At 33.4% G+C, this 26824-nt stretch overlaps 1 protein-coding gene and 1 pseudogene across 8 annotated transcripts in view; one reads left to right on the top strand and one right to left on the bottom strand.

The window, feature by feature from the left end:
- The window catches only part of LOC128871546 (synapse-associated protein of 47 kDa), a 146960-nt gene that overhangs the window by 117297 nt on the left and 2839 nt on the right, over positions 1-26824 (top strand). For 6 of the 8 annotated variants that reach the window (XM_054113386.1, XM_054113385.1, XM_054113383.1 and 3 more), the window contains one exon: positions 2470-2778. The exons of 1 other annotated variant lie outside the window; for it this stretch is intronic. In XM_054113386.1, the coding sequence (XP_053969361.1) occupies positions 2470-2778 (309 nt within the window). Of the gene's footprint in view, positions 1-2469; positions 2779-10067; positions 10237-26824 lie in introns of those variants that run through there. One more of the 8 variants, XM_054113387.1, reaches the window with a different exon arrangement.
- Positions 1470-1588, bottom strand: LOC128856142 (5S ribosomal RNA; annotated as a pseudogene).

Here is a 26824-nt window from a genome sequence, read left to right as displayed (position 1 = left end):
TACAGTATTTTTATTAATTGGTAAAATAATGCGGTTATTGCTTTTGAGTCTTATTTTGAAACTTCTCTTCATCAACTAAAACAAATAACAAATTCTATGGTAAATCTACGAAATGGCGCTACGAATGAATTCACTCTACGAATTTCGAATTTCCGACGTAGCCATTCGAACTCAGTGCTGCCTTTTTCGTAGAATCTACGAAAGTTGTACTGCATTGGATTCAGTGATAGGGCTGATTAATGTGGGGTTGGATAGGTAGGTGAAATGTCTGAAGTACCAGTCTGGGACTCCCCAAGTAGCACTAAAGCGCCGTTTTGATATCATTATGAGACCTCCAACAGGCAGATATCTACAGCCAGCCAGAGCTCTAATGGAGAAGATTGATGGGGCTTAGGTTGGAGCACTGCCCCAGGCTATCGAATAAAGAAGGACCCAGTGGCCTTAATGGTCTAACTACCAGACCCGGACATTTACAGAAATTTTGGGTTAGGTTGGAGCACTGCCCCAGGCTATCAAATAAAGGAGGACCCTTAATGGACTTAATGACCTTAATGGACTAGCTACCAGACCCGGACATTTACAGAAATTAAAGGGTTAAAGTATGAAAAAAATGTGTATGCATAATCTTATGTCAATAAAGCTTAATTCAAAATTACACGGTCCTATAAAATTAAGCAAAAACATTTTACTAGAAACCAAAGTGTACTTTTCGAAAGGTTTTCGAAGTGCTGAAGATATTGGAGCAAACTCAGCAGCATTTAAGAGAAGATAACTTATAATTGAAGATGTTGTATCGTTTTATTATTATTATTGTTTTTTTTTTTTAAGAATCCCGATTTTAGATTCAGTATATCGAAAACCTTTGGTAAAGTATTCTGCGGTTTCTGGTATGTCAGTTTAGGAAGGCATTAGATTTGTTTTGCTTACAAAATCACTAGTTTTGAGTTACGACTGATTCTATATAATACTCTGATAGTCTATAAGATATGTATTTGTGTGTTTCTGTGGCCTCTCTTTCGTCGCTTTAAAGCACTTCGGTCCCAAAAAAACTCTTTTATATTGCATGAAAATGTTTAAGAATTTAGCAACGAAATCAATCGAACGGAGGTATCCCAATATTTGCAAAATAAAAATTAGGAAATTGATATGGGTTAATGATGCAAAATCAAAATAATGAATTTTTTTAATGGTATTCTTATTTTTTTTCAGATTTTGTTTTATAACAATAAAAAAAATACATTTACAATGATACCGTTTTTTTTACAATAAAAAAATACCTTTCAAGCCTAAAACGATCGAAATTTGGCTGAGTTATCCCAGTTTTTCTTTAATCGATCTTCAAAAAAAAAAATTAAAAATAGCCCATCAGAAATATTGTTTTATTTTTTATTTTATTTAAAAAAAACTTACATAACAATAAAATTAATAGCGAAACTGACGCAAACGGTACGAAAGAAGAAATTCTTGGAGGTCAACCACACGCGGTGTTCGCAAGCGGTCCCCCATCCAAGTACTAACCGCGCCCGACGCTGCTTCATTTCGGTTATCGAACGAGAACCGATGTTTTCAGCGTGGTATGGTCGTTGACAGTTTTTACTGTAATTCCTTGCATACACATAAAAATACATCGTAAACACCGTGTTTACTTACTTTTTTTGGAAGATTTGAGCCGTGGTACTTTAAAAAGAAGTAAAAATAATCATGGTTTAATAAAATAAAGTGCAGTCGGCAAAGCCGTGGATGTTGTCATATCAGAATGATCGACTTTGGGTTTGACTTCACTGCTATATTCGTTCCTTTTCCTTAGAGTTTTTGATTTGAAATACACCCTGCCATAATCAGTTTTTCAAATAAATATTTTATTAGGTCAATTCATAATTAAGTGCAAATAGGAAATATTAAAACAAAAATGTAAAATTCTGCAAGCTTGAAAACAAGTCGAATATCAACTTATTCTGAAGAAATATAGAAGTCTCCGCACTTCGATTTAACATAACTGAACAGAATCACACGTGAATTGAAAATAGTTCTGAAAAGTTGCTACAAAGAGACCTTACTTAAATATCAATGCATAACCGGAATAATCCTGCCGAAAGAGTGAGGTTAACTTTTATTGGCGTCCCCTTTAAATTAAACCTTTTCCGTTAATATTGGCATCCTTACAACACGCGTCAGTTTTTGAAAACTTAAACCATTAGTTTTCATTTAATGAGTAACATTTTTATTATTGTGTTTTTTTTATGTTTTATTCCCCTCTCCTTTTTCATTTCATGTACGTATTTGTTTTTGCTGCCTCATTTCAATTTAAATTCAACTTTGGTTATTACGGAAAATGACAAAAATAAAATATAAATAAATAATACAATATATTTATGAAACACAAAAAACAAAATACTGCATAAATGAAAAAATTATTAAAAAAAAAAATTCACGTAAAAAATGGACTTACCTTAACTAATGGGCGAACAGCCAAAAACGCGCTTGGCGGCAGCAAGTCACAAACGGAAGTTGCTGCTACTGCCACTACTGTCAATGATGAGCAAACAAATGCAACTGCTAATAAAGACGCCAAAGCGTTAGTGCCTATTTCGCCCATTTCACAACAACCCACCGGTGCTGGTGTTGATAAACTCGCCAAACAAATATCACGCCACAGTGAATCTGAATTCGTCTCAGATTCTTTCCAAGCAACTACTGACACCGACTTGGAAGAAATCAAAGATGGCATGCGTAAATTGGGTATTGACAGTATGACAGATCAAGTGATCGGCAGTGATGGTAAGAAATTGATTTGATTTTATTATATTTTATTTTGTTCGTTTATACTAACTTTTTGTTGAATTATTCGTTTTTTATTTACAAGTACAAACTTATGTATTTACATATTTACTTACTTTTAAGTTAGTGTTGTATTGTATAATTTGACTTAACGGAAACTTAACAAAGAATGCACGTTTGTAAAAGGTCGTAAAGTGTATAATTTTCATTTTGATTTATTAAGTCTAGGGTAACAAAACTTTACAAACAGACTAGAGGTATAAAATACCTTAGGTATAATATTTAGAGATAAGACTTCAAGGTCATTTGATTCCAGCTGAGATAAAAATAGAGATTTCTGAAGGGCGAAATCGAGATCGAAACTAGTAAAACTTTAGAGACCTAAAATAAGTGCATAGTGTAAATAATTTGGTTTAAAAATTTTAACATGCAACGGAAAGTGAATCTGCAATACCTCCTTTGGGGAATATTAAAGCTTGTCTGCACAAGTAGGTCTGGACACTCAATGATACGACAGACAGTGTCTTCTCCTGTTTATTTTTAGTATATTCTTTGTGAAAAAAAAAAACGAAATAAACAGACAGTAATTCCAACTGGCCATACATTTTTATCTAAGAGCTTACTGTAATATCCAATATACACACCTAACATAAAATTAACATTCTGTAAATTTTCAAGAGAGACTGCATAGCCAATAACATTATCTGCAAAAACAGAAGGTTTAAAGGCAGAAATATGTAGCCACTTCTTTTTGATTACAACAGCAAGTTCAGTAGACAATTTAAATTCAGTCACAATGCCCTTGGCTTTAATAAATTTCTTATTTTGCCCATTTGTCCGCTTTGAGAAGTCAGTGGTGAGAGCACTTGCGCCATAATAGGACAAAAATCAGCACAGCAGTTAAAAATAGTAGGAGCAGACTGTTAATCAACAGCAGTGTCATGCGAAGAAGGAGAGACGGTAACATAGATTTAGCCGAAGTAAAAAAGCTCGGAAGAGTAACAGAATTAGCGCAAACGTTATTTGAAGCGATAATATCAGCAGCTATATGTAGCTATATGTTTTTTTATAAAAATATATGTAGTTCATTCTTTAACAAAAACCATATTAATCCACATACGATATTTGGCACAGGTTTTGGCTATATATGTATATTTTTTTATAAAATTTTTTTTTATAAAAATAAAGTTCATTATTTAACAAAGGCCATGATTTTAAAAAATTCGAAAAAAATTCTGTAAAATTTTTGTTGATTTTTCATAAATTCTTTCCTTGATGGTTTAATTATTTTTAATATTTCTAATACACACACATGCGAGTATATGCATATGTACATATTAGAAAATATTGAACAAATTTGTTGCAGTCTTTGTTAAGTTTCCCAGCAAACCAATATTCATTAATAATATTTTTTTTATATATTTTATTCAAATTTGCTTTTTAAGGTCTTATTTTTTTTTTTTGTATATATTTCAGTTGGTATTTTGTGTTGTCATATGCTTAAGTTTTTTCGCACTATCACTAACAAAACGGAATGTCTAAATATTTACTAATGAATGCAAATGTTTGTTAGCTAAAGTAATCGCAATTATTGGTATATTCGAAAGACGTCAGCACCTCCAATGCAAACTTTTGAGCGAAGAAAAACACAGCTGGCAACACCCTGCTATCTGTCGTCCGATTATTAAAGTTATGTGGGTAAATTCTATGGCTTCTCTCAAATATCTGATTTCGGACAGGTCAAAATCCGAAAACTTTTGGTTGAACTTTAAATTTCACACAAAGATTTTTGCACTTTAAATACGGATCTCCGTAATATTTGGAGATTCATGTGGCAATATTTTTGGCTAAAAATCTACTTCGATTTCATCTAGCATTAATCTGCGTGGTTAAATTTATCGTTTTATCGAGTGATTGTTTTTAAACTTAAAAATATGAGCCGACTTGTTGTTGTAACAGCATGAACCTACCCGTGGAATGCTGCTTAAATGACAATCCCAGGCCGGATATAAATCCGAGTCGTTCCGTCTACATGGAACCGACTGTTGAAAGAGCCTCGAAAGTGTTGCCTAAAACTTTTATTTCGCGGCTTTTAAACAATACATCAAGGAGGAATAAGTGGGATTGACCAAACAAACACAACGCTGCTGATGTATACGAGGATAGGTTGATAGGTCCATGCAAAAATTGTATCCGGCCAAAAAAATCTCCATACGCAATTTTCCCCACATGTTGTCCGCTCCAAATAATACGATTTCTAGAAATGCCCAAAATAGCTAATATATTTACTCCATATATAATCTCGATAATCGACCAAGAGATAACCATTACTTCATATTTGCTAACAGAAATAGTCGCAGGAACTAAATCTGTCGTGAGTTAAGGGACAATTCGTAGCCTAATTCACGCAGTTTTGCTGAGGAAAAGAAATTTTGTGCCGTTTGCGATACTTTTTTTGCATCAGAGCAGCTTCAGCTCGATCCGACGGCTCTGTATAATATGTGGATATAATCGTTTTATCATTTTTACGATAATCACTATACATGGCACCAGGCAACTATTACCAAAAAACTATAGTCAAGACCTTATGATCGGCGGAAAGACCCACTTTATCCTTCATTGGCTTCGATAAATTATGAGAAGTTCCCTGCCTTGATTGGTTCTTAACATCTTGCTGTTTCTCACTCAGCATGTAATAAACTAGTAGCCCTTTTGCGTGCCTTCCCAATATTATGCGATGAACTTTACCGACCATCGCTGGCGTGATGACCTCAATTAGGCGGCCGTCATATTTGGCGTCACTTGGACTGATGCGCTCGTACTGTATTTGAGTGAACCATTGTTAATATATTATAACAGGCCTTCGCCAGTCGTTTATTTTACAACATTTTTTGGTTTTCGTAATGGGTTTTTAGCTAAAAAAGTAGTGTTTCATGAGCGCTGAATTTTACTTTTTCCTAGTTTTACAAAAATTTTCGTAGACAGAAATTAAAAATGGTAGTCCCCCATATAGCTATCGAACGAATCCGTCGATCCGTCCAATTAGTATGCTTTCCTTTTAAAATATCCCTCTTGTCAAACAAAATAATTAGTTAAAGTAGCAGCCCCACATGCTCTAATTTTCAGGGAATTACGGACTTATCCTCTTGAATTTTGTATTACGAGCACATAGTGGGACTGAAATTGAATTCGGTGGCAAATTATATTAGCTTCATCGATCTTACTATTTTGAAACATATTTTGATCAAAATCTTCTAGCTGAGTAGTCTTTCTGCAAGTTATTCACCTGAAAAGTACAGAACTGAACGAAAGTTGCAGATATTTCTATTTTAGTATTAGGAGAAGTATTTGAAAAGCCTCCGAATTTGGAGCATACGTTTTGTCTACAAGCATTTTGCATTAGCGGCACTCGAAAAAGGCAATGCAATTTCAATTTTCTCCTTTCATTCAGCCCGCATACATATCTCAAACAAAAGAAAAAATTCATCCTTAATCGGCAAAGTGCTTCATTTACATTTAACTAATACTCGATTGTTAAAAATAGAATTTCGTACGACTAAATTTTTCCATCTAACAAACCCACACACGAGTCCAAATGCATTCTTGCATTCATTGTCGTTCAGAATCTTCACATACATGCATACTTACATATATATCTGCAAATTAAATTCTCTCTCCTGAGTCATCAAACACTTACCTATGCATTCGTTCTCGTACAAAACATGCGTATGTATGTGTGTATGTATTTGCAGTTGTTAGTGCAGACTTCGTTTTAGTCCTCCTTATTTTCACCGCTTTCTTCTCAGACATACTCCAAAGGCACAGCTTTACATGCATTTTAGCAACTTTTTACTTACCACATTTCTTTTGCACTTTCTTCTAATGAATTTAATCACAAAACAACTTCAATTCGTCTCATTGCTGATTTGCGCTTAATAAACACAAAAAACAAAAAAGAATAAAAGAATAAAAATAATTCCATTCATCCAATCAAACAAAAACAAAACCGAAACAAACCGTGTAAATTGTGTTTTCTTTCTTTTTTCTCATTTTTTCTCTCTCTCCTTCTTTTTTTCTTAACTTATATTGGTTACGTTTATTAAAACAACAGCAATGACATTTAATTATTAGAGTGAAAGAAGTCACGAAAGACGTTAATGTTTTAAAATAAATATGAAATGAATTGCATATAACAACAAATATAACTATAAAATATGTATATCAAGTAAACTTATATAGATGAAACGTGAAATATCTACATAAAGAAATTATAGAAATAGGCGTTAAATATTTTACTAGCGAACATCAGCAAAGATTCTAAATTGTCAAAAAACCAAAAAAATAAAGCAGAAAACAGAAAAACAATATCAAATAATTAGGAAATTAAAATGAAAATGGATAATAGCACACATACACCCATAAAAAATACCTGCATATTTCAGCGAGATCCACGTAGTCATAAACGAAAAATTCTATGTGTACACCAAATTAACCCACAGATACTTGTAGCTACTACAAACATATATAAAATTATATGTATAAGGGCGTTAACTAGATGAAAAAACAACAACTACAACTACAGTAACAGTAACAAAAATAAAAATATACTAAACTACATTTGTGTGAAACACTTGCAGCCCAAAGTCATAAAAATTAAAACGGACTTGAAATGACTTTATGGAAATGTAATTTTATAAAGCATTTCAAAGTTGTTTTATTTATTTACGAATAAGGCCGTTACAATTTATACAGGGTGATTGGTAATGCGATACATTCTTCCTTGTAAGTGGTTTACTATGAGTTATGTGCAACAAATTTAGTGAAAAGACAAGCAAGCATAAATGGTTGCAGCAGAGTTGCAACATTTAAATAAAATGTAAATTAAAGTTCTGTAGCGATACTTTTCTAAAGAAAGTTGAATCGGAGATTAATTTCAAAAACAAACAACATTTTCCGCTAAAAATTACCACAACCTCAGAAACAAGTTATTATAATAATATTAATAACTAATAAAATATAAGTAAATAATAAATATAAAAAATATAAACAAGAAAATAACCAAATGCGGGATTACGTGCGTGACTGCAATTCGGTAGTACCCGAGTTCGATACACCGGGTGTGAAATACCAAATGATAGAAACAGTTTTTCTAATGGTGGTCGCTCCTCGGCAAAAAATTGCAAGCCTTCGAGTGTGTTTCTGCCATGCAAAAGCTCCTCAGAAAAAAACCAGCTGCCGTTCAAAGGCGGAATAAAACTGTAGGTACCTCCATTTGTAGAAAAACATTAAGACGCATGCCACCAATTGGTGGATAAGTTCGGCCGGTTGTTGGGCAACAACCTAAATTTGTTCGTGAAGATGCCGGAGGAGACAACGAACCTTGAATTTGCACACTCTTGTACTTTTCTTAACAACTTGACATGCTAAAGATTTTAAGCTTAAATTGTATGGGACACAACTTGCAAAAACAAAAATTGTGTGGTTATAGGCGACGAAACTTATTTAAAAATAGACTTCAGGATATTTCTGGGTAACCTACTTTACTGCTTGCAGTCTGGAGAAGACATAACAGAATGGAAAAAATCCATCCAGTTAGAAAAGTTGAGCAGAAAGGTACTAATTTATCAAGCCATTTGTGAATGCGGTCATAAATGACGCCATTCTTAACTATGGAGACCATCAACACTGAAATTTTGGGGGTAAATGTGTCTTCACAAACTTCTTCTGCTCTTCCTATATCATAATGGTGCAATTATAATTTAGCCGAATTTGGGTCAAACAAATTACAAAACAAAATGTCAAAGTGGTTCGAAGATAACAAAAACTTGAATCCACTCAATGTGCCTGAGATGCATCCAAATGATCGATATTCGATTCTGATGAAAGTCGAACTTTTAAAAATAGGAATTTCAAGAAAAAACTATTTTAGAAATAAAAAGAATATGGCGGTCGAAGTCACTAAAAGTGAGCTAAACCGTTGTACAAAACTTAATGTCGGGTCTTTCAGGAAAAGTTTGGACCTGCGGGCAGCAGCGAGTAGAGTAGCTCAAATTCTTTTTCTATTATCCGTATAGATATTTAAAAATAGTATAAAAAAGTAAGTGCATGCTCTTAATGAGCGCTTTTTAATTTGTAGAATTTTCTGTGGCGGTCCAAAGACCACCATCGAGTTGCAATTTATTAAATTGCATTGAGCTGAGCCTATAAAAATGACTACTCAGAAGTTTTGGGGTAGCTCATTGCAAATCCGAGGTCAATTTTTCAAAATTCAAATTGGTGGATCCAAGATAGCGATCCGATATGGGTTTTTACAAACAATTTTCTTAAAACCATGACGTGATGGATACTTTTGAACTCCAGAACTTTCAGCGCACTAAATATATTTCAAATGAAAAAGGAAAATTTTGTAGACCGGTGTAATCGTTCACCAATAGAGTTGTGTGAGATTTTGCCCAGCAATTTTTTTTTGTAGGTTTGAAATAAGTATCTGATTTATCTTCTTTTAGAAAATTATCGATGCAGCGCCTAGAGTGCAGTAATTTGTACGCAGTCAATAGGTTTTACTGAAAAATCGCAGAGATTTGAAAGTGCTAAGAAATTCTATAAATAATATTTTACCCTAAAATTTGTTGCAAATAACTCGTCATTTATTACGTACAAGCGACGTATTGCATTACACATCATTTTGTATTTTACTTTATCTTCAAAAAAATAAAATATACTCATACTACTCTACTTTACTTTCATTTTTCATTCAAAGTAACTAACTATTCCATTCTTTGTTTTTGTGAATTTTTTTTGTTCGTTTTTGGCTAAAGCACGCTTCTACTCGCTACTACCCCGCCTTAGTACTCTCGCCTCTTGAAGTTCTCAAATTTCATTTTATTTGCCTTGATGGTCATATTCGCTTTTGCTTTTCTGCATTTTTCCATTTTCCGAACTCGAATAAGTTAAAGGCAAAAAAACAACAAAAAATTAAAATAATATATAAGAAAAAAATTTTTAATTTATTTTATTTTGTAGTAGAACCAAAAAAAACCATTATTATTATTGTATAATAATTTCCTACAAAAATCTTATCTCAAGCAAAAGGTGAAACAAGTCATTAAACGAAAATATCCCGAAACACAAACAAGAAATTATATTAGATTTACCTTTTCCAATTTGAAATTCGTACAAATTCAAAAAAAAAAAAGAAACACAAAAACAACAATTTGACTTAACCAAAAACAAATTCACAATTATTTATTTACTTTTCTTTTCGTTTCGTTTTTTTAATCATCTTGCAGAAGATTGAATGGATTTACGCTAAATTACTATTTAAAGAAAAAAACTAACAAAATTACAAAAAAGCAAGAACCAAAGTATCACAAAAACTTTATGTAAACAAACAAAATACCAAAAAAAACCGCAATGATTTGAAAAGAAACCAAACTCCCAAAATAAAGCAAACAAAAACTGCAAATCCAACAAAAAGAAACCCAAAAAATATGTTTACTCAATATAAATAAATTAAAAAATTTACATACATATGTATAAAAAAATTACCAAAAGTCAAAACATAACAAAAAATTTTGTGTGGTAAGTTTAGAATTGTTGATTTTACAAATAAATTACAATTACAATTACGATTAATTACACAATTACTATGCAATTATCATTATGCAATTTATCGATTTTTTTTTGTATCCAAAATTTACAGATATAAAACCGATAATACCCCAAAATAAATATGCTAAATTTTGATTGAAACCAAAAAAAAAACACGAAATTTAATTAAAATCATATATTCGTTCGTATTACTTCGATTTTTGAATTTTTGTTTGCTAATTAGTGCCGTTCATTACTTTTGTCTAATTGTTCGTTCGTTCATTGGAGTTGGATTTTTAGTCAATTGTATGTTATTGACTTATATGCGTTAATAAGTATGTGTATGTGTGTGTGTGTGTGTGTGTGCGCAAGTGCATCAGTATGTGCGGATGTGTGTTCCCAAGTTTATTAGTGGTATCCTTTAGTATTTTAGTTACATATAAATATATGTATGTATGTGTGTCTTTTTTGTTCTTCTTCAGATTGAACTGTAAAATTTATTAGATTTTTTAGCGAATTAGCTTTGAGTTTTGTTCATTTATTAAGTGTTATTTGCGCTCGACATATCTTTTCCTCCACAATGCAACCTAAAATACGGTCCTAATGAATTTAAGTTGCAATTTCTATTACTCAGCTATTTAAATTAAGGCAAAAAAACTGTTCTCTATTTAACTTTCCTGTAATCCGCACACAGCAGTAAATTACTAAAAAATAGTTATCACTAAGAGCCGAGCCCAAATGGGTGTAGAGGTCAATTATATATATATATATAAGAGCCGTTTTATCAATGTCCGCTTCATATTGTTTTCTAAATGATGACTTAAAATGAACATTTCATTTTCATCAAGGTCTGATTAACTGACGGTTGGATAGTGCGATCATTATGAATATTTTACCAAGAATACTTGTACGGAGAAAAAAATTGTGCGAGAACCTTGGCTGCCATGTCACTTGAGAGATTTTGGAGACGAATTCTGCACGGAAATTTCATATGTATTCAGATTCGTTCAATCAGCCGTTGTTCAGATAGCAACGAAGCAACATGAGTGAAGACTTTATTGATTTTTTTTTTTTTTTTTGTATATCACTAACACATTTTTATCGCCAGCCCCACGCATCCAATCAGTCGTTGTTCATATGGACACGAAGTGTTGTCATTGGTTGATATTTTCGTATAACACTAACATAATGTCGTAAACAAACCGCTTCGTGACCCAAGTGACGTCTGCACATCAGCTGATTTTATGAAATTCGCTCAGAGCCGGATAAAGGGTGGCATACCTAATTAGCCCTAAACTGATTCTAATTAGTTCTTAAATTTATATGTTGTAATGTTGTAGGCGGCCGCCGTGATGTGTGTACGTGATTACCATGCGGTAATGCCCAGGTTCGAAACCCCGGGTATGAAACACCAAAATACAGAAAAGTTACACCCAGTCAAGGGTGTAAGCGTGTGTAAGTATATATACATACTTAGTCTTGTCATACATTCTGTGCGAAATTTTACAATGCATACGGCAAGAATAGATTCGCAGAAAAAAGTTCCTTTATTTTTGCTTTTGTTCGTATGCATAGCCTACTCATAGATTATACTCAGTGGGGAGCTAAGGAAGTTTGCATTGCGGTGATTGCATTACCTAAATGTGGTAAAAGTGCAAGCTAGATTTACGAATTGCTGAAAGAACTTAATATTTAAAGAATGTTTGTTTACCGCACGATCAACCGTTTTTCCCGAACATCTGAATTGAAGACAAATGGTGACCATTTCGAATAAAAAAAATTTTTTTTTAATATTTACATGATTAAATCGTTCCCTAGTATAACAATAGCCTATGTGCTCATAGGCTATTATTTTTTTATTGAATTTTTGGATTCTCCATCGTCGATTTTATATGTGGTCAAAATTTTGTCAAATTCCAGTTCCACAAAGTGGGTCAAAACGTCAGTCAAAAAATAATAAATATTTACAGACATAACGAGATTTTAGTGAGAGCTACTTTCGACAAAAAGTTTGAAATTCATTTTCTCAAAACATCAAAAAATGTATAGGCTATTTTAATACTAAGGGGACGAAATAAAACTAACTTCATTAAAAAAAGTATTATAATTTAATATCTTTAACTACCTTAACTTGTAACAGAACTTGAGGCAGGCCTAAGTATAAATCTGCGTACTCAAAATTAAAAAAAAGTCTGATCAAAACACTGATCTATGTGATAAGATTGTAACCTCTGCAAGTTCGAGCAATTCGGCGTCACTGTTATGATTTGACTAGATTAATTTGAGTTTTACACTTCGAACTCATGATCCTTTGAGCCCTCTACTCACCACATTATCTCATCCAGACCCACTTCTTTTATTAAACTTAAGATAGATCTGGGTTGGACTGAACGTATGTCGCTTTTCTCTGGCTGTCAATGGCCGAGAAGTCTCAATCTTCTCCACGCCATAGCGCTGCATTCAAGGAGAAGGTGCATTGGAGTCTCTTTAACTAGTCGCAGAAACGACAAGAATCAGTGGACCATATCCCAATCAAGTGCAGATGACTGCGCAGTCTGCAGTGGCCTGTGAGTATGCCCGTGAGCGATTTGAGTTTATCCTTAGAAGTACTATGAGTTTTCTAAACCTCTTTTGATTGCTTCCTGACAATCTAAATATTGGAAATAAATTTCTGCGATTTAAAAGACGGTCTAACCTATATATTACTTTAGTAGCTTATGAATATAAATTTTATTTTAGAGTCTCATGTCCAATTCCTTAGAAGGCTCCTTACACTTTTTCCATTATTAAATTAAAGTAAATTCTGAAAACCCCCTTTGGCATTCTTTAAATTATCTTATTTGTGTTGTTATTGTAAAGATGTCTAATTTCACTTCTGGCAACTTATACTAAACGCCTGCTTTTTGTTACTCACAAAACGCACTATGAAATTTATTCTCGTACCTTTTTACCCCTGGAACGTCATCCTCTTTGCTTTGTGGGCCTAATGTCATCCTTCGTCTTGTTGACGTTGATATTTCAATTTAATATTAAAAGTATCCTGAACAGAAATTCTGTCCGCAATGGATTTTATTTTTGTGTCTATTTAATCTTTAATCAAATTGGAAAAAATAACTGAGCGATACCATCTGAAATGATCCAAGTATTTGGGACATTTTATATTTTTTTGGAAATGGGTTTCAAGCCTACAAGATTATAATTAAAATGGATAAAATATACTTAAAAAAATGTATTTTAAAAACAAAAAAATAATTTTGTTGAATATTTTTTGGAGCTTTTTTTTGTTAATTTCTGGAAACCACTAAATTTTCAAAAAACTGGTTTACTTGTAGTCTCTATTATAAGAAATATTTTTTTGGATAAAACATGATTTCAAGAGCAATGTTTTTTTGGTTAATTTCTAAAAAGTCCTAAATTTTCAGAAAGTTTGTTTATAAAATTAAGTACAATAATTTTTTGAAAAAATATACTGAAAAAAAGTAAAAAAAAAATTTTGAAAATTTTTTAGAATTAAATAAAAAACAATGTGTTGAAAATTTTTTGGAGCTAAATAAAAAATTGTTGAAAATTTTTTTGCAATTGCATAAAAAAAAATTGTGTTGTAATTTTTTTGGAATTTTTTTTTCACCTCAGATTTTTTTTCCTCATTTTTATCATTAATAACGGAAACCGTGCTCAGTAATCGCTGAAGGATTCTTATTGGGATTCCCACAACATTTCGAGTTATATTCAAACACGTACAGCGAACCAGTTAAGCATCAGCTATTAAATCTAACCAACCCTTCGTTTCTAAAAATCACACAAAATAAAAATTTTAACAAAAAAAAAACTAAATTTTTTTCAACACAAATTTTTTTTAAACTTACTGCTGGGCAAAAAGGAAGGTGAATTTGGTTGTAAAATGAAAAATCTTTATTTATTCTTGTAAATCAATTTCATCCCCTTCAAAATAATCCCCTCTCGATGAAATACACTTATGCCAACGATTTTTCCAATCCCCGAAACATGCCAAATAGTCCATTTCCGGTATAGCCATCAGCACCTTCTTCGATTCAGCTTTTATCTCCTCAATGGACTCGAAACGCGTTCCCCGGAGTGGTCTCTTGAGTTTTGGGAATATTTGTGGAATTTTTGGCGAAATGGTCATGAAGAACGAGTGCAGTGTGAGACGGTGCATTATCGTGATGCAAAAACCAAGAGTTGTTGGCCCATAATTCTGGTCTTTTTAGACGAATTGCTTCACGTAAACGACACATAATGCTCAAATAATATTCCTTATTAACAGTTTGGCCAGGTGGAAGGAATTCATAGTGCACCACACCACGAAAATCGAAAAAAACTGTCATCATGGCCTTTATTTTTGAACGACTTTGACGTGCTCTTTTCGGTCTGGCCTCGCCTTTAGCACGATATTCGCTTGATTGGTGGGTTGTTTCAGGGTCGTAAGCATAAATCCAAGTCTCATCTCCCGTAATGATGCATTTGAGCTTGTCCTGCTAGTCTGGAAGCATTGTTTCCCACACATCAACGCGACGACTTTTTTCCAAGAAATTGAGAGTTTTCGGTACCAAACGAGATTTGACTTTTCGTAGGCCTAAATGGTTTTCACAGATCCTTCTGATATTCCGATCATATCAGTAAGGTCTTTAACAGTCAACCGACGATTTTTGAGCACTAACTCCTTCACTTTATTGACGTGTTGGTCATCTGTTGACGTCGATGGTCGTCCGGAGCGCTCCAAGTCATCAACACGTTCTCGACCCACTTTGAAGTCTTTGTACCACTTATAAACATTTCTGCTCAATCAAATCAGACATTGTAAAAATCGGTCGTTTGGTAAACACAAGCTTAAATATATTACTGATAATGACATTCACAGGAAAGTTGGCCCAGATGTTATTAACAGTGCTACCAACTCATGAAAAAAATAACTACAGCGAAATTTTAATCCCGCGAAGTTTGACAAATAAATTCACCGTACTTTTTGCCCACAGTAGTATGTTTTGTCCAAAAAATTATATAAAAATTAAAAAAACCGAAGATATTTCACTTATAAAAATTTTACACTAAAATTTTCACTAAAAAATGTTATAGTAAAACTTTCAACACTGATTAAATTTGAAAATTATTTAATTTTTTCAGTTTATCTCTTATTATAATCAAACCTACCAAACCAATAAACCAATTTTCAGAATCGACGAAAAAGTTCAAAAGTCTTGAATTACTTGGCATACAAGGTGGCGCCAAATTAATCATCATATCGAAAAAATTATAATTTGTGCAAATGGCGTAAACAGCTACAGTATACAAACAGACAAGCAATAGTAGGTTTCCGTCACTCAAAATCATTTTTTTATTTTGTAAAAAAGTTTTTCGAAAACAAAATTGGATGAATAATTTTGCGCCACCTTGTAGAATCGCCCCCATATCCATTATTACTGTGAAAGCTTGAAAATAAGAAACGCGCCAAGGATGACGGTTCAGGGGGGGAAAAAATTATTACACCTATGGTTCTTGTCAAAATTCACAAATCCATTCTTAATATTATTTTGTGAGAAATTGTGTATTTTGTTTTTTAAGTTAACTAACTCACCACACAAAATACAATACGAATTTATTTCTAAATTTTTTCTATGTATTTTTCTCCTTTATACCTTTGATTGTATGTACCATTCGCCTTTAAGAATTAAAAATTAAGACAGAAGAAAATATGAATTGGAAAGCCAGAGTTTACAGTGAGGTGCAAAGCTGCTTTTTCTTATGCAAATACTTTAACATTTTCATCTATTTCCTTTTATGCTTATGTACTTTGATAATGTGATGGCGTTTTAACTTTTGAAATGCTTTAAAACAATAAATTTTGAAATACTAAACATCAAAAACACTGTTTATTTAATAATAATTTTACTAAAATTTTAATTTCTATTCTATTCTTTTTGTTGTTTTTTTGTTTGTTATTAAACATAGATGTAAATTTTGTTGTTTTTTTTAAAATTGCTACTTAGCGCTTGACTTATTTAGACATTTTGCTGTGGTTGATTTTTGGCTTGCTTTTTAGCGTTCATTCATTTGTTTTGTGTGTACGTATATAATATTTTACCTACATACATACATTTTATATAATAATTACAAAAAAATTATAATAATCATTTCTATTTCATATAAGCATTACAAAGCGTACGGCAAGAACGGAAAGGATTATTAAAATTAAAAATCTAAAATCACAAAAAAATCCACATGCTCTTCACTAATATGCACCGAAACAAAATTCTTCTTATTCGTACATATACTCGTATATGTACTCAGTATGTAAATATTTATTCTAAAGAAAACATTATTCAAAGCACGCATCAAATATGGTATATAAGTAATAAGTTATCATGCAAAATGAATGATTAGTTAATTTTATGCATTTCTCTACCGATAGCACTAATCCTATTTTTGTTTCATTTTTTGTTCTCAAACAAAGATTACATTACAGTTACTGTGCGTATACCGAAAAGAGTACAAGTCTGCAATGGGCTTTGTCTAGGCTACGCGCAAAATCCTTAGAAAATAAACTCGTAGCTTTAATTTGATTTCGAAGGTAGGCGGAATTTTGAGTTTTTCCTTTTCTAGCTTCATTAACTCAATTGGTTTGGTGTGTGTGGTAAGAAGCAGCATGTAAATAGGTACAACACTGATTATTTCCTATCCTATGTATCAATAAATACAAAGAGGCGCAAAATTAATCTTCCAATTTTGTTATTGCATAACTTTTTTACTAAATATGAGTAAAAATTAATTAATTAGAGTGATGGAAATCTTATTTTTTTACTTTTACGCGCTCCATTACTTTTGTCTGCTTGTTTACTGCAGCTGCCTAATTCACAAGTGCCAAATGTGATTGACGTCCAACGCCATTTGCAAGAAGTATAAACGTTCCGATATGGTTGTTAATTTTGCGCCACCTTGTATTTACTTATGCATATATTGGATGCCTCAAAGTGATCTGATATTTTGTTGTGTTATTATTGTTATTTATACAATTGATGCTAAAAGAGCATATTTCCTGTTGGTTTTTTTGCACAAAATATAATTCGTCTGCGAGATGCGTCTATTAAATGATGTGGTCCGTTGGTGTAACACAACTGATATCCCTCTAAATCTTAAATCTGTTTCTCACCGAGATCTACTCTTTTTACTCCCTTTTTACACGAATTTGATTTAACACAAATTAAAAAAAAAAAAATTTACACAAATTGCTGTTTTATAACACGATTTTCAATATTGTATGAATTTTTCTTAAATCCCATAGAGCAAATAGACGCATGTACGCATGTGATTTAAAATTTGTCTCCATCGTTGAATTTATTTATTTTTAAGTCAAAGAGCCTATTATTATGCAAATTATGCAAAAGGTGGCAAGTACAGGGTCCGGCTCTCGAAGTGTAACCAATTAAAAAGGCCATAAATTTAGGTTGAAAAATTACTTTTATTCAATTCAAAGTAAAAGGCGCGCGAAAATAATACAAAATTAAGACTCAATTTACTTTTGCTGAGCACCTTATGAGCACCTTTTGCCTTGACTATGGGCCTTGAGGCGGTCCAGAAACGAATCGTAAAATGGAAATGAATCTCGATGAAAACGATTGGAGAGCGCCCATCTGCGGTTACAGTGGCCCAAACCATTACCTGTGGCGGGTGCTGCCTCCTGGTGGCCAATCGATGACTCAAATTCTCGTATGAATGGTAGGAATGGAATAAACCCTATCGTTCTGGGAGTTTACGAATTGCTCAATTTGAAAAATTTTCTCTTCAAAAAACACAATGTTCGTAACATGGAACTAAACCCCTTACGGCCAAGCAAAGCAACTTCTTCGCTCTCTCAAGTCTGGCTTTTTGCTGCTTCGGTGTGAGATCATACTCCTTTTATTGTAGATCTTGTAAGACTTGACTTTTTCAGTATGTGGCGGGTGATACGGTCAGATATTTTCAGTTATTCTTCAGTTCAGGTGGGCACTTCGTCGGGGATTTCGCTCAGGTCGCTTCTTCACTCTTTGAACCATTTCACGTGACGTTGCCACCTTCGTGACGTTTGGCGATGCTGTCATTGTAACGAGTAAAGCTCACGAACAATCGCTGGTTGTCATTTTCCAGACAAGTAAAGGGTGATTTTTTAAAAGCTATAGGAAAGTTTTTCAAAACAACTCACGTAAAATTCAGAAAAATGCATGCAATTTTTATTGAAATCGATAGTACAGTCCATATAATTTAATGTTTGAAGATTATTTCATGCAAATGTTGACCTCGACTGCGCTTCAAATGGTCCATCCGCTTAGTCCAATTTTGGCATACTCTTTCCAATGTTTCGGCCGGTATCTCACATATAAATGCTTTAATGTTGTCTTCAAATGCGTTAATTGAAGCAGGCTTGTCTGAATATACATGAGCTTTAACATAGCCCCACAAAAAATTATCTAAAGGCGTTATATCGCACGATCTGGGTGGCCAATTGACAGGTCCCGAACGTGAAATAAAATGTTCACCGAACTCGCCTCTCAAAAAGTCCATTGTTACGCGTGCTGTGTAGCATGTGGCACCGTCTTGCTGAAACCACATGTCAAGGAACTCAAGCTCTTGCATTTTGGGCAAAAAAAGTTGGATATCATTTCACGTAGCGCTCATCATTCACAGTTACATTACGATTCGCAGCATCTTTGAAAAAGTACGGTCCAATGATACCTCCAGCCCATAAACCGGACCAAACTGTAAGCTTTTCTGGATACATTGGTAGCTCTTGCAATTCTTCTGGCTGATCTTCACTCCAAAATCTACAATTCTGCTTATTTACGCACCCATTGATCCAAAAATGAGCTTCGTCGCCAAGAGCCCATTCACCAAAAATTCTGCGTTGCGGTAGGTCGTTCGGCTTCAATTCTTGCACCAGCTGTATTTTGAAAGGCTTTACACCTAAATCCTTTCGCAAAATTTTCCACGTTGTTGAGTAACAGAGGCCCAATTGCTGCGAACGGCGACGAATCGATAATTTATGGTCATCATTAACACTGGCCGATACAGCTGCGATATTTTATTCAGTTCGCACTCTACGTAAGCGTGTTGGTGCTTTAATGTCCAATAATGTAAATTTGGTTCTAAATTTAGTCACAATAGCTCGAATAGCCGCTTCAGTGGGTCGATTAAACTGACCACAAAATGGAAGAAGCGCGCGATAAACTTTCTTAACAGAACACTCATTTTTATAATAAAGTTCAATGATTTGCAAGCGTTGTTCGTTTGTAAGACGATTCATGGTTAAATTATAGACCAAACTGAAGATGTTTGACAGTGAGACGTGAAACACGAAACGTGCGTCAGCTGTTTAAACCAACTCTTTAGAAAGATAATAGATAAAAAATCACCCGTTATAATGCAGTCACATTATTACGTTAGAAATCCATTATTGATTTTCTTTTTTCGCGTTTACTCTCGGCAAAATGCTTCCGCGCATTTGTAAAAAATATTTTGGACTGTCATTTAGCCAACTAACAGACAATTGATGCCCGTGCATCAGCTGCGTGAGCGGTCTGAAGTTGGTTAAACTTCGAGTGCCGGACCCTGTGAACCTAATCCTCTTTTTACACGTAAGTAAGCATTGGTTAAATGAAATCAAGATCCCGTATACAGTGTACGCTCGTTAATGTGAACTAATCAAAACCAAGCGGGTTCATATTTGCGAATTTGTTCACTTTTGCGAATGTTAAAACTGAAAACAAAAAATATCGCCATTTTATTCCAATTATGTATTTTAAAATGAAAAATTACAACCCAGCTCTTCGAAAAGCTATCATAAAGTTGCAACAGATTGGATTAAGCTGCTATTTCAACACAGCCTGACGGTTAAAAAACGATGGATGTTAATGCTTTTTTGAGTATAAAACAGCAGAAAAGGTTCCCAGAAAAGGAAAGCGCGGAGTGACTACTAGCCAGACTGGTAGGATGATCGTTAGACTGCCCAAAACAGGATCCCGTGAAGAGTGCTGCTGACATCCATTGAGAAGTTTTTGTTCATTAGGCAAAAGTCAACAACGAAAAGAACAGTTGCGCTTCGATTGGCAAAACTAGGGCTTCACGGTCAACAGGCACGGAAGAAGCCATTGGTAACAGCATCGCAATGTCAAGGCCGAATTGAATTTGCTCGAGACCACATATCCTGGACTCAAACTCAATCAAATTCAGTGGCATTGATTCGAAAATCAATATAGTTGGTTCAGATGGTAGGAACGTACAGCATTCGAGCCCAAGTTCGTATCACCAATCATAAAGAGCGGGAGAGGCTCAATAATGGCGTGGTGCAGCTTTTCGTGGAACGGTGTCGGGGCAATTTATCGCATTGGTAGTAATATGGAGCGGTCGAGTACGTTGAGATACTTCAAAATTTAATGCTACGTTATGCAGAAGAGAATTTACCATTGATTTGGGAGTTTCAATAAAACAATGATCCGAAGCACACTTCTCGTGTGGCAAACAAGTTTTTCGAAAACAATTCGATCACTCTTCTGATTTGGTCCTCTTCGACATGGCCGACACAAATCGAATCAAAAATCTTTGGAATGGCGTAAAAAAGGCACTTAGTATGCAGAATATCACAAATTAGAATCAATTTTTTGGAAAGTGATTTTGTTGAAAAGTGTCAAATAGAGAGCACTGGGTATCGTTTCAAATTTTCGAGTCACAATTAGGCTTGTTACAAATTGAGTATTTACTTCGCTTGAAGGCAGCCGGTATTACAATGCGTATATCCTCTGGTCAAGGCCTTTCGTTGGTTATATTCATTGTACTGTGATCGCAATCTTTTTTTTTTTTTGTACCTCCCTCGTATGCAGACATTCATAATTTTGCTAAATTATTTCTTTTCGAAAATTCGTCATTGATTTGTTAATTCTTGTGATCTGCTATTTATTTCTGCAGTTATTGCGTCCACAAGATAAGCATACAAATGTTGATCTACATATATACATATTTTTTAATCATAGTCAGTTTCATATCTTCGTTCAATGATTTAATCTGACTAGACAGACTTGGCAAGGAAATTGCACATCTCAGTTTGCTATCAAAATGTTTTGTTTCCTCTATTCTTCTCACTGTTTTTTTGTATTGCAATGTAATTTATGGAAATTATTTGTTCACACGGAATTGACGACAAGCCATATATATAGCCATAGTATACCGAAAAAGTGCTCCCTGATGCCAGTTATCAGTATTATTACCCTATGTTCGTAGCAAAAACAAAAAATCATTGCTTACTGTATCAGATCATTTTGAAGCACCCTTTATGCAAACACTATTTGGCGAAATTCACAAAAACTATATCCAAATTCCTTTCTTGCTTCTCGCTCTATAAATATTTTAAGAAATTTCCACAGATACATACCTACATATGGTATATAAAACACGAACATAAGTGTTTATAAAATAGTTTTATAACTTCAAACATATAATATAAAACCTCTTTATAAAACCGTTATATATACATAGATGTGTATGTACTTTTGTATATCAAATGTTTATTCTAACCGCTTTTTTACATTAAAATAATACCATTAGGAATTATTATCAAGTGAATTAAATACATATAATATTATTTAAGCATTAAATAGTTTATTTCGATGTCAGCCTACATATTTCCATGCATATGTACATACGAGTATATCTCACATCATGAATTTTTGAAATGCTTTGTTAATGAATAAGGGATCTTCACGTAGAGGAGAGATAGAAAGCCCGCAATGAACATATTGTTAACTCACACAATAAAGAAAAGTTACAATAAAGATATTCACACGAATCTGTTTAGTTTGGTTGTTCATTATGCCAAATGACTATTGGGTAAAACACCCCAGCTGTTATTGTCTCGTTACCCCAACAAAGTGACGTTTTATAACAGATGATTGCCAAGGATGATAGATACCAGGTTTGCTCGTTTGGTATGGTGAAAAAACTAATTTTTAAGGGGAACTATGGATTCTACATCGGCATATCTGTAAAATTCGTTCAGAGCCGAATAACGGTCTGCTAGGTAGTGCACCGCTAAAAATCTTTTCACCATGGATAATTGCTAGTTTATCTTATGTCGCTAAAATTATAAAGCTTGCCAGTTTGGCGAATTTGCAAAAACCTAAATCAAACTTAAAACCGCTAACTAATAAAGTAACGAACTTGGTATGAATGTAAATATTCTATCTTTGCAAGAACACCCTTTGTTGGGTGTCTGGCCAAGCTCCGTATGTCGCCGAACGGCAGATGAATATTTTATGAGGATTTTTTTCGTGGCAGAAATACACTCGGAAATTTTCCACTGGCTGCTGAGTGGTGACCTCTAATTAAAGGACTTCTTCTATCATTTGGTGTTACGAACACGGGCAATACCCAATGGTAGTCACACACCAACTCATTCGGCTACGACTTGGTATGATGTTAATACAGTGCACTCGCGATAACTCGAACTAATTAAAACAGGCGCTGTTCGATTTATCGAATTTGTTCGACTTATCAATTGAGTGTGCTATGTTAAAAAAACTGTCATCGATATCGATTTTTCGATCGATTGTTGAAAATGGAAGCCAGTAGAAAATTTCTGTAGTATAGTTTCGTTATACGAATTACATTTGGGTCCATTGGCTGGATCAATGGTGTCACATTCGGCGGCATAAACATAGTTAAAATTAAACCATCCTCGGACTTTAATTCGATTTCGTTGGGATGTGATGGGGCATTATCAATTAGAAGAAAAGCCTTCTCAGGTAGTCCCCATCTTTCAAATTTTTTCTTACCTAAATATTAAAGTCATTTAACTTGGTTAAAAAAATTGTTTTAATGAATCTGGATTTTACCTGCGGCACGAACGAATTATGAAACCAGTCTTTGAAAATCGCCGAAGTCATCCAGACTGATTTGGAATTTTTGTACTCCACCGGACAGTTAAAATTTTTGAAAACACGAGGATTTCTTTCTTTGCCAATAACGAGAAGTTTTAGCTTATGGTTGCCGGAAGCGTTAGTGCATGTCATAAATGTAAAACGCTGCTTTTCAGACTTTCTTCCCGGTGCTTGTTTTTCCGACATACATAAGTTTTTCATACAACATAAGTTTTCTCAGGAAAAAGTTTCCAGTACAATCCGGACTCGTCGGCGTTATATATTTGGTCGGCACATATCTCCATTTCCTTTATTTTTTCTTGTAAAGCCATTTTGAAAGGGTCTACCAGCTCTGGCTGTGATTACAGTTTTTCTCCAGAAATTTTTAACAAACGTACTCCATAACGTTTCTTAAAGTTTTGAAGCCACCCGTCACTGGCAAAAAATGTAGAATTTTCCCCACACAACTGGGTATGAAAAGCTTTCGCTTTTCCTTTCAAGATGTATCCACTTATTGGGTAATTCTTTTTTCTTTGGGACAGAAACCATTTGTATAAAGCGGCTTTCATTTTAGGAAACTCAGAAGCTTTTAAAGTTCTCCTCTTCCCAGGACCCAAAAACGTGTTGTTTACTGCTTTTAAAATTGCCTTGTCTTTCTTTTTTATAAGACTTATGGTGGACTTGGCTACCCCATATTCCTTCGCTAGAGAAGTAACACTACGTCCACGTTTAATTTTGTTAAGGACTCCAGCCCTCTCTTTTAATGTTAAACACTTCAACCTTTTACGATCCATTACTCACGTGCACTGATATACTACAAATGACAAATTTAAAGCAATTTGGTCAATGCAAGATGTTGTTCCCAGAAAACTAACGGGATATTAACGCCGAAATATTCATATGGACAATACACTAGTATACATATAATTTATATGCATATACTATTACATATGTATCTATGTACAAAATGTACATATTTGAAAAGAATGTGTGTACAAATAAATTTGTTTTTTTGTTCGAGTTATAGCGCTTTTTTATTGTTCGAGTTACAAAGAAGTCAATAGGGGAAAAAATGTGTTCGAGTTAGCACGTCGTTCGACTTAGCGGCTATTCGAGTTACCGCGAGTGCACTGTATATGTATAAAAAACCTATGTATAAAATTACCTTAATGTTAAATACATGCGTTAAGGGGAGCCGGTGGTCTAGAAATTTGAAAAAATCGATTTTTTGTTTTTTAGATATTTCGAAAGTATAGTATCTTAAAAATATACTATGAAATTTTCACGCGGAAATTCCCAATAGTATAGCTTCTACAGCCCATTAACTAGGTAGAGAACGAACCGCGCGCTCGTGTACCTCAAACTTTAAACTCATTTTTCTCGAAACGACTTTTTTCGACCTGGTGTTGTCAAAAACCGAATCGTCTGAAATTTTAAAATGTTGTTCACAACATCAATGGCTATCGTCCGTACTAGAGTCATATTATTATTTCAATTATTTCATATATTTTTGATTAAAAAACTGAAGAAAAACAACCGATTTTTAGAGTGTCAAATGAATTTTTGATTGTTTATTCTAGTAGCGGGACATAGCTACAGTCATACTGATTAATCATGTTTTTGGTTTTTGTTTTCCAGATAAATAGAAGAAAAAGAAAAATGAATGGGCAACACCGTTCAGGTCCAATTTTTCGCGAGAGTCAACTTCAGCGTCATTTTTAAAATTATTAAAATTAAAAACAAAATTTTTTTTGATTTTTGTATGTAAAAGAATTTAAGTAAAAAAATTTAAATATCGTTTTTCATTATTGTTTTTTGTAACAAAAAATTCCTGAAAATACCCTAAATTTTAGAGCTCTAGACTACCGGGACCTCTTAAGGATACAATCTCAATTGGATCGCAGAAATAGATTAATAAATCAATTTTTTTTATTTTTTTGATGAGGGACTAAATATTTTTATAAAAATGATTCATTTTAATTACGACATTATTTTAATTCATTATTATAATTAATAAACAAATTCCCAATTTCCTTTGGGTATATGCGGACCTTGTCGACTAGCTCTTCTCGACCGAGAAAATAAAGTATTTAATAGACCTTTACAGACTATGTTGGAAAATACGCTATAGAATCGTACATTGCAGCGTTCAAAGCCATGAACAAAATTGTGCATGCTACTTTTCAGATAAAGTCGAACCTGATTTGGAAAAGCATGTTAATGAATTTTCCTAAACATTTAAGAGTACGAAAATATCTGAAACTCAGAAAATTCACGTAAATTTGAGTAATGACCGTCTGGTTGACCGTCTTCAATTTTTAGAGAGTGAATTTAGAACTTGGGGTCGTTATAAAATAATCAAAATCGACAATGCCTCATATAGGTATATTTAAATTGAAGCAGACGGTCATTTAGTTTTCATCTCAGCATTTGCAACTTAGCCTAAAAAAATGGTTAACCTAACTTAACCGCACATGAACATCAAATGTAATAACAACGCTAATCATCTGATATATTGACTAATTTCGTTAAAATATTATTTATAACAGCAGACCTGCTAACTCGGTAGCTCGTTAAAATTTTATTCTCTAAGAAATTTTACAAAAACATAATATTAAATACGACAGAAGTTCACAAATTACGAATATAACTTTAACGAATTCAGTGTGAAAACTCTCCCGATTAATATTCTCAATGTTTGCTTTTGCATAAAACATTCGACATGAAAGAAATATTGAAATATAAGACTTAGCTGTAATTTACGCTCAACAAGTTAATAGTGAAATACCGCATTTAAATGCCCAATTCCCGTGCTATTGTTGCTGGTAAACTCTCTTTCGCAACATACTCACTCAACTATGCTGATCTAACAGAAAATGTTATGCTAACAGATATGTTAGCAGCGATATGTGTTTTCAGGCGCAGCCAAAACCTTAACTCAAGCACAATAAAGCAATAAGTTGTTCCCCTCATTTTTAGTATAAACCTATAATTTTTCAATAAAAGAGGTAAGCACACCGAGTATTTGGAAATAAAAAATGCATGAAACTTGAAGATGGACCTCTTTTCCATAAACTATGCGCAGATCCAGTAACCATTTGGAGTCAAGTACGCAATATTTAAGGTGTAATAGTTTTAAGTAAATCGTTTAAAATAGAAATTAAACCTTATTCATAACATAAGCGTTTCAATAATCAATTTACACATAAATCTTACTTAAATTCACAAGCTCCCCGCACACTTAACCCAAAGCTTTTTTAAACATTGCAATACTAAACCTTACGATTTAATTTTAAGTAGCATAAAAATACACCACTACTAAATTTTTATAAATGTGGTTGAGTGTATAGTATATTACATACATATCTGGATTTATGTGAATGGCTTGCAAGGCGCTTAGCCAACAGTTGAATATTCATTTATTTACATACCTATATACTGTATTTATAATACATTTATAACCTACTCGTGCTACATTAAATGATATTTGCATACAACTATACATATATATATACATGTACTATGTATGTATATCAATATACCTACATAATACTCGTTAA

This window comes from Anastrepha ludens, chromosome 2 (genome assembly GCF_028408465.1).
Source record: "Anastrepha ludens isolate Willacy chromosome 2, idAnaLude1.1, whole genome shotgun sequence".
In the NCBI taxonomy this organism is placed as follows: domain Eukaryota; kingdom Metazoa; phylum Arthropoda; class Insecta; order Diptera; family Tephritidae; genus Anastrepha; species Anastrepha ludens.
Note: the sequence above shows the minus strand (reverse complement) of the source record. Positions and strands in the feature narration are given on the sequence as shown.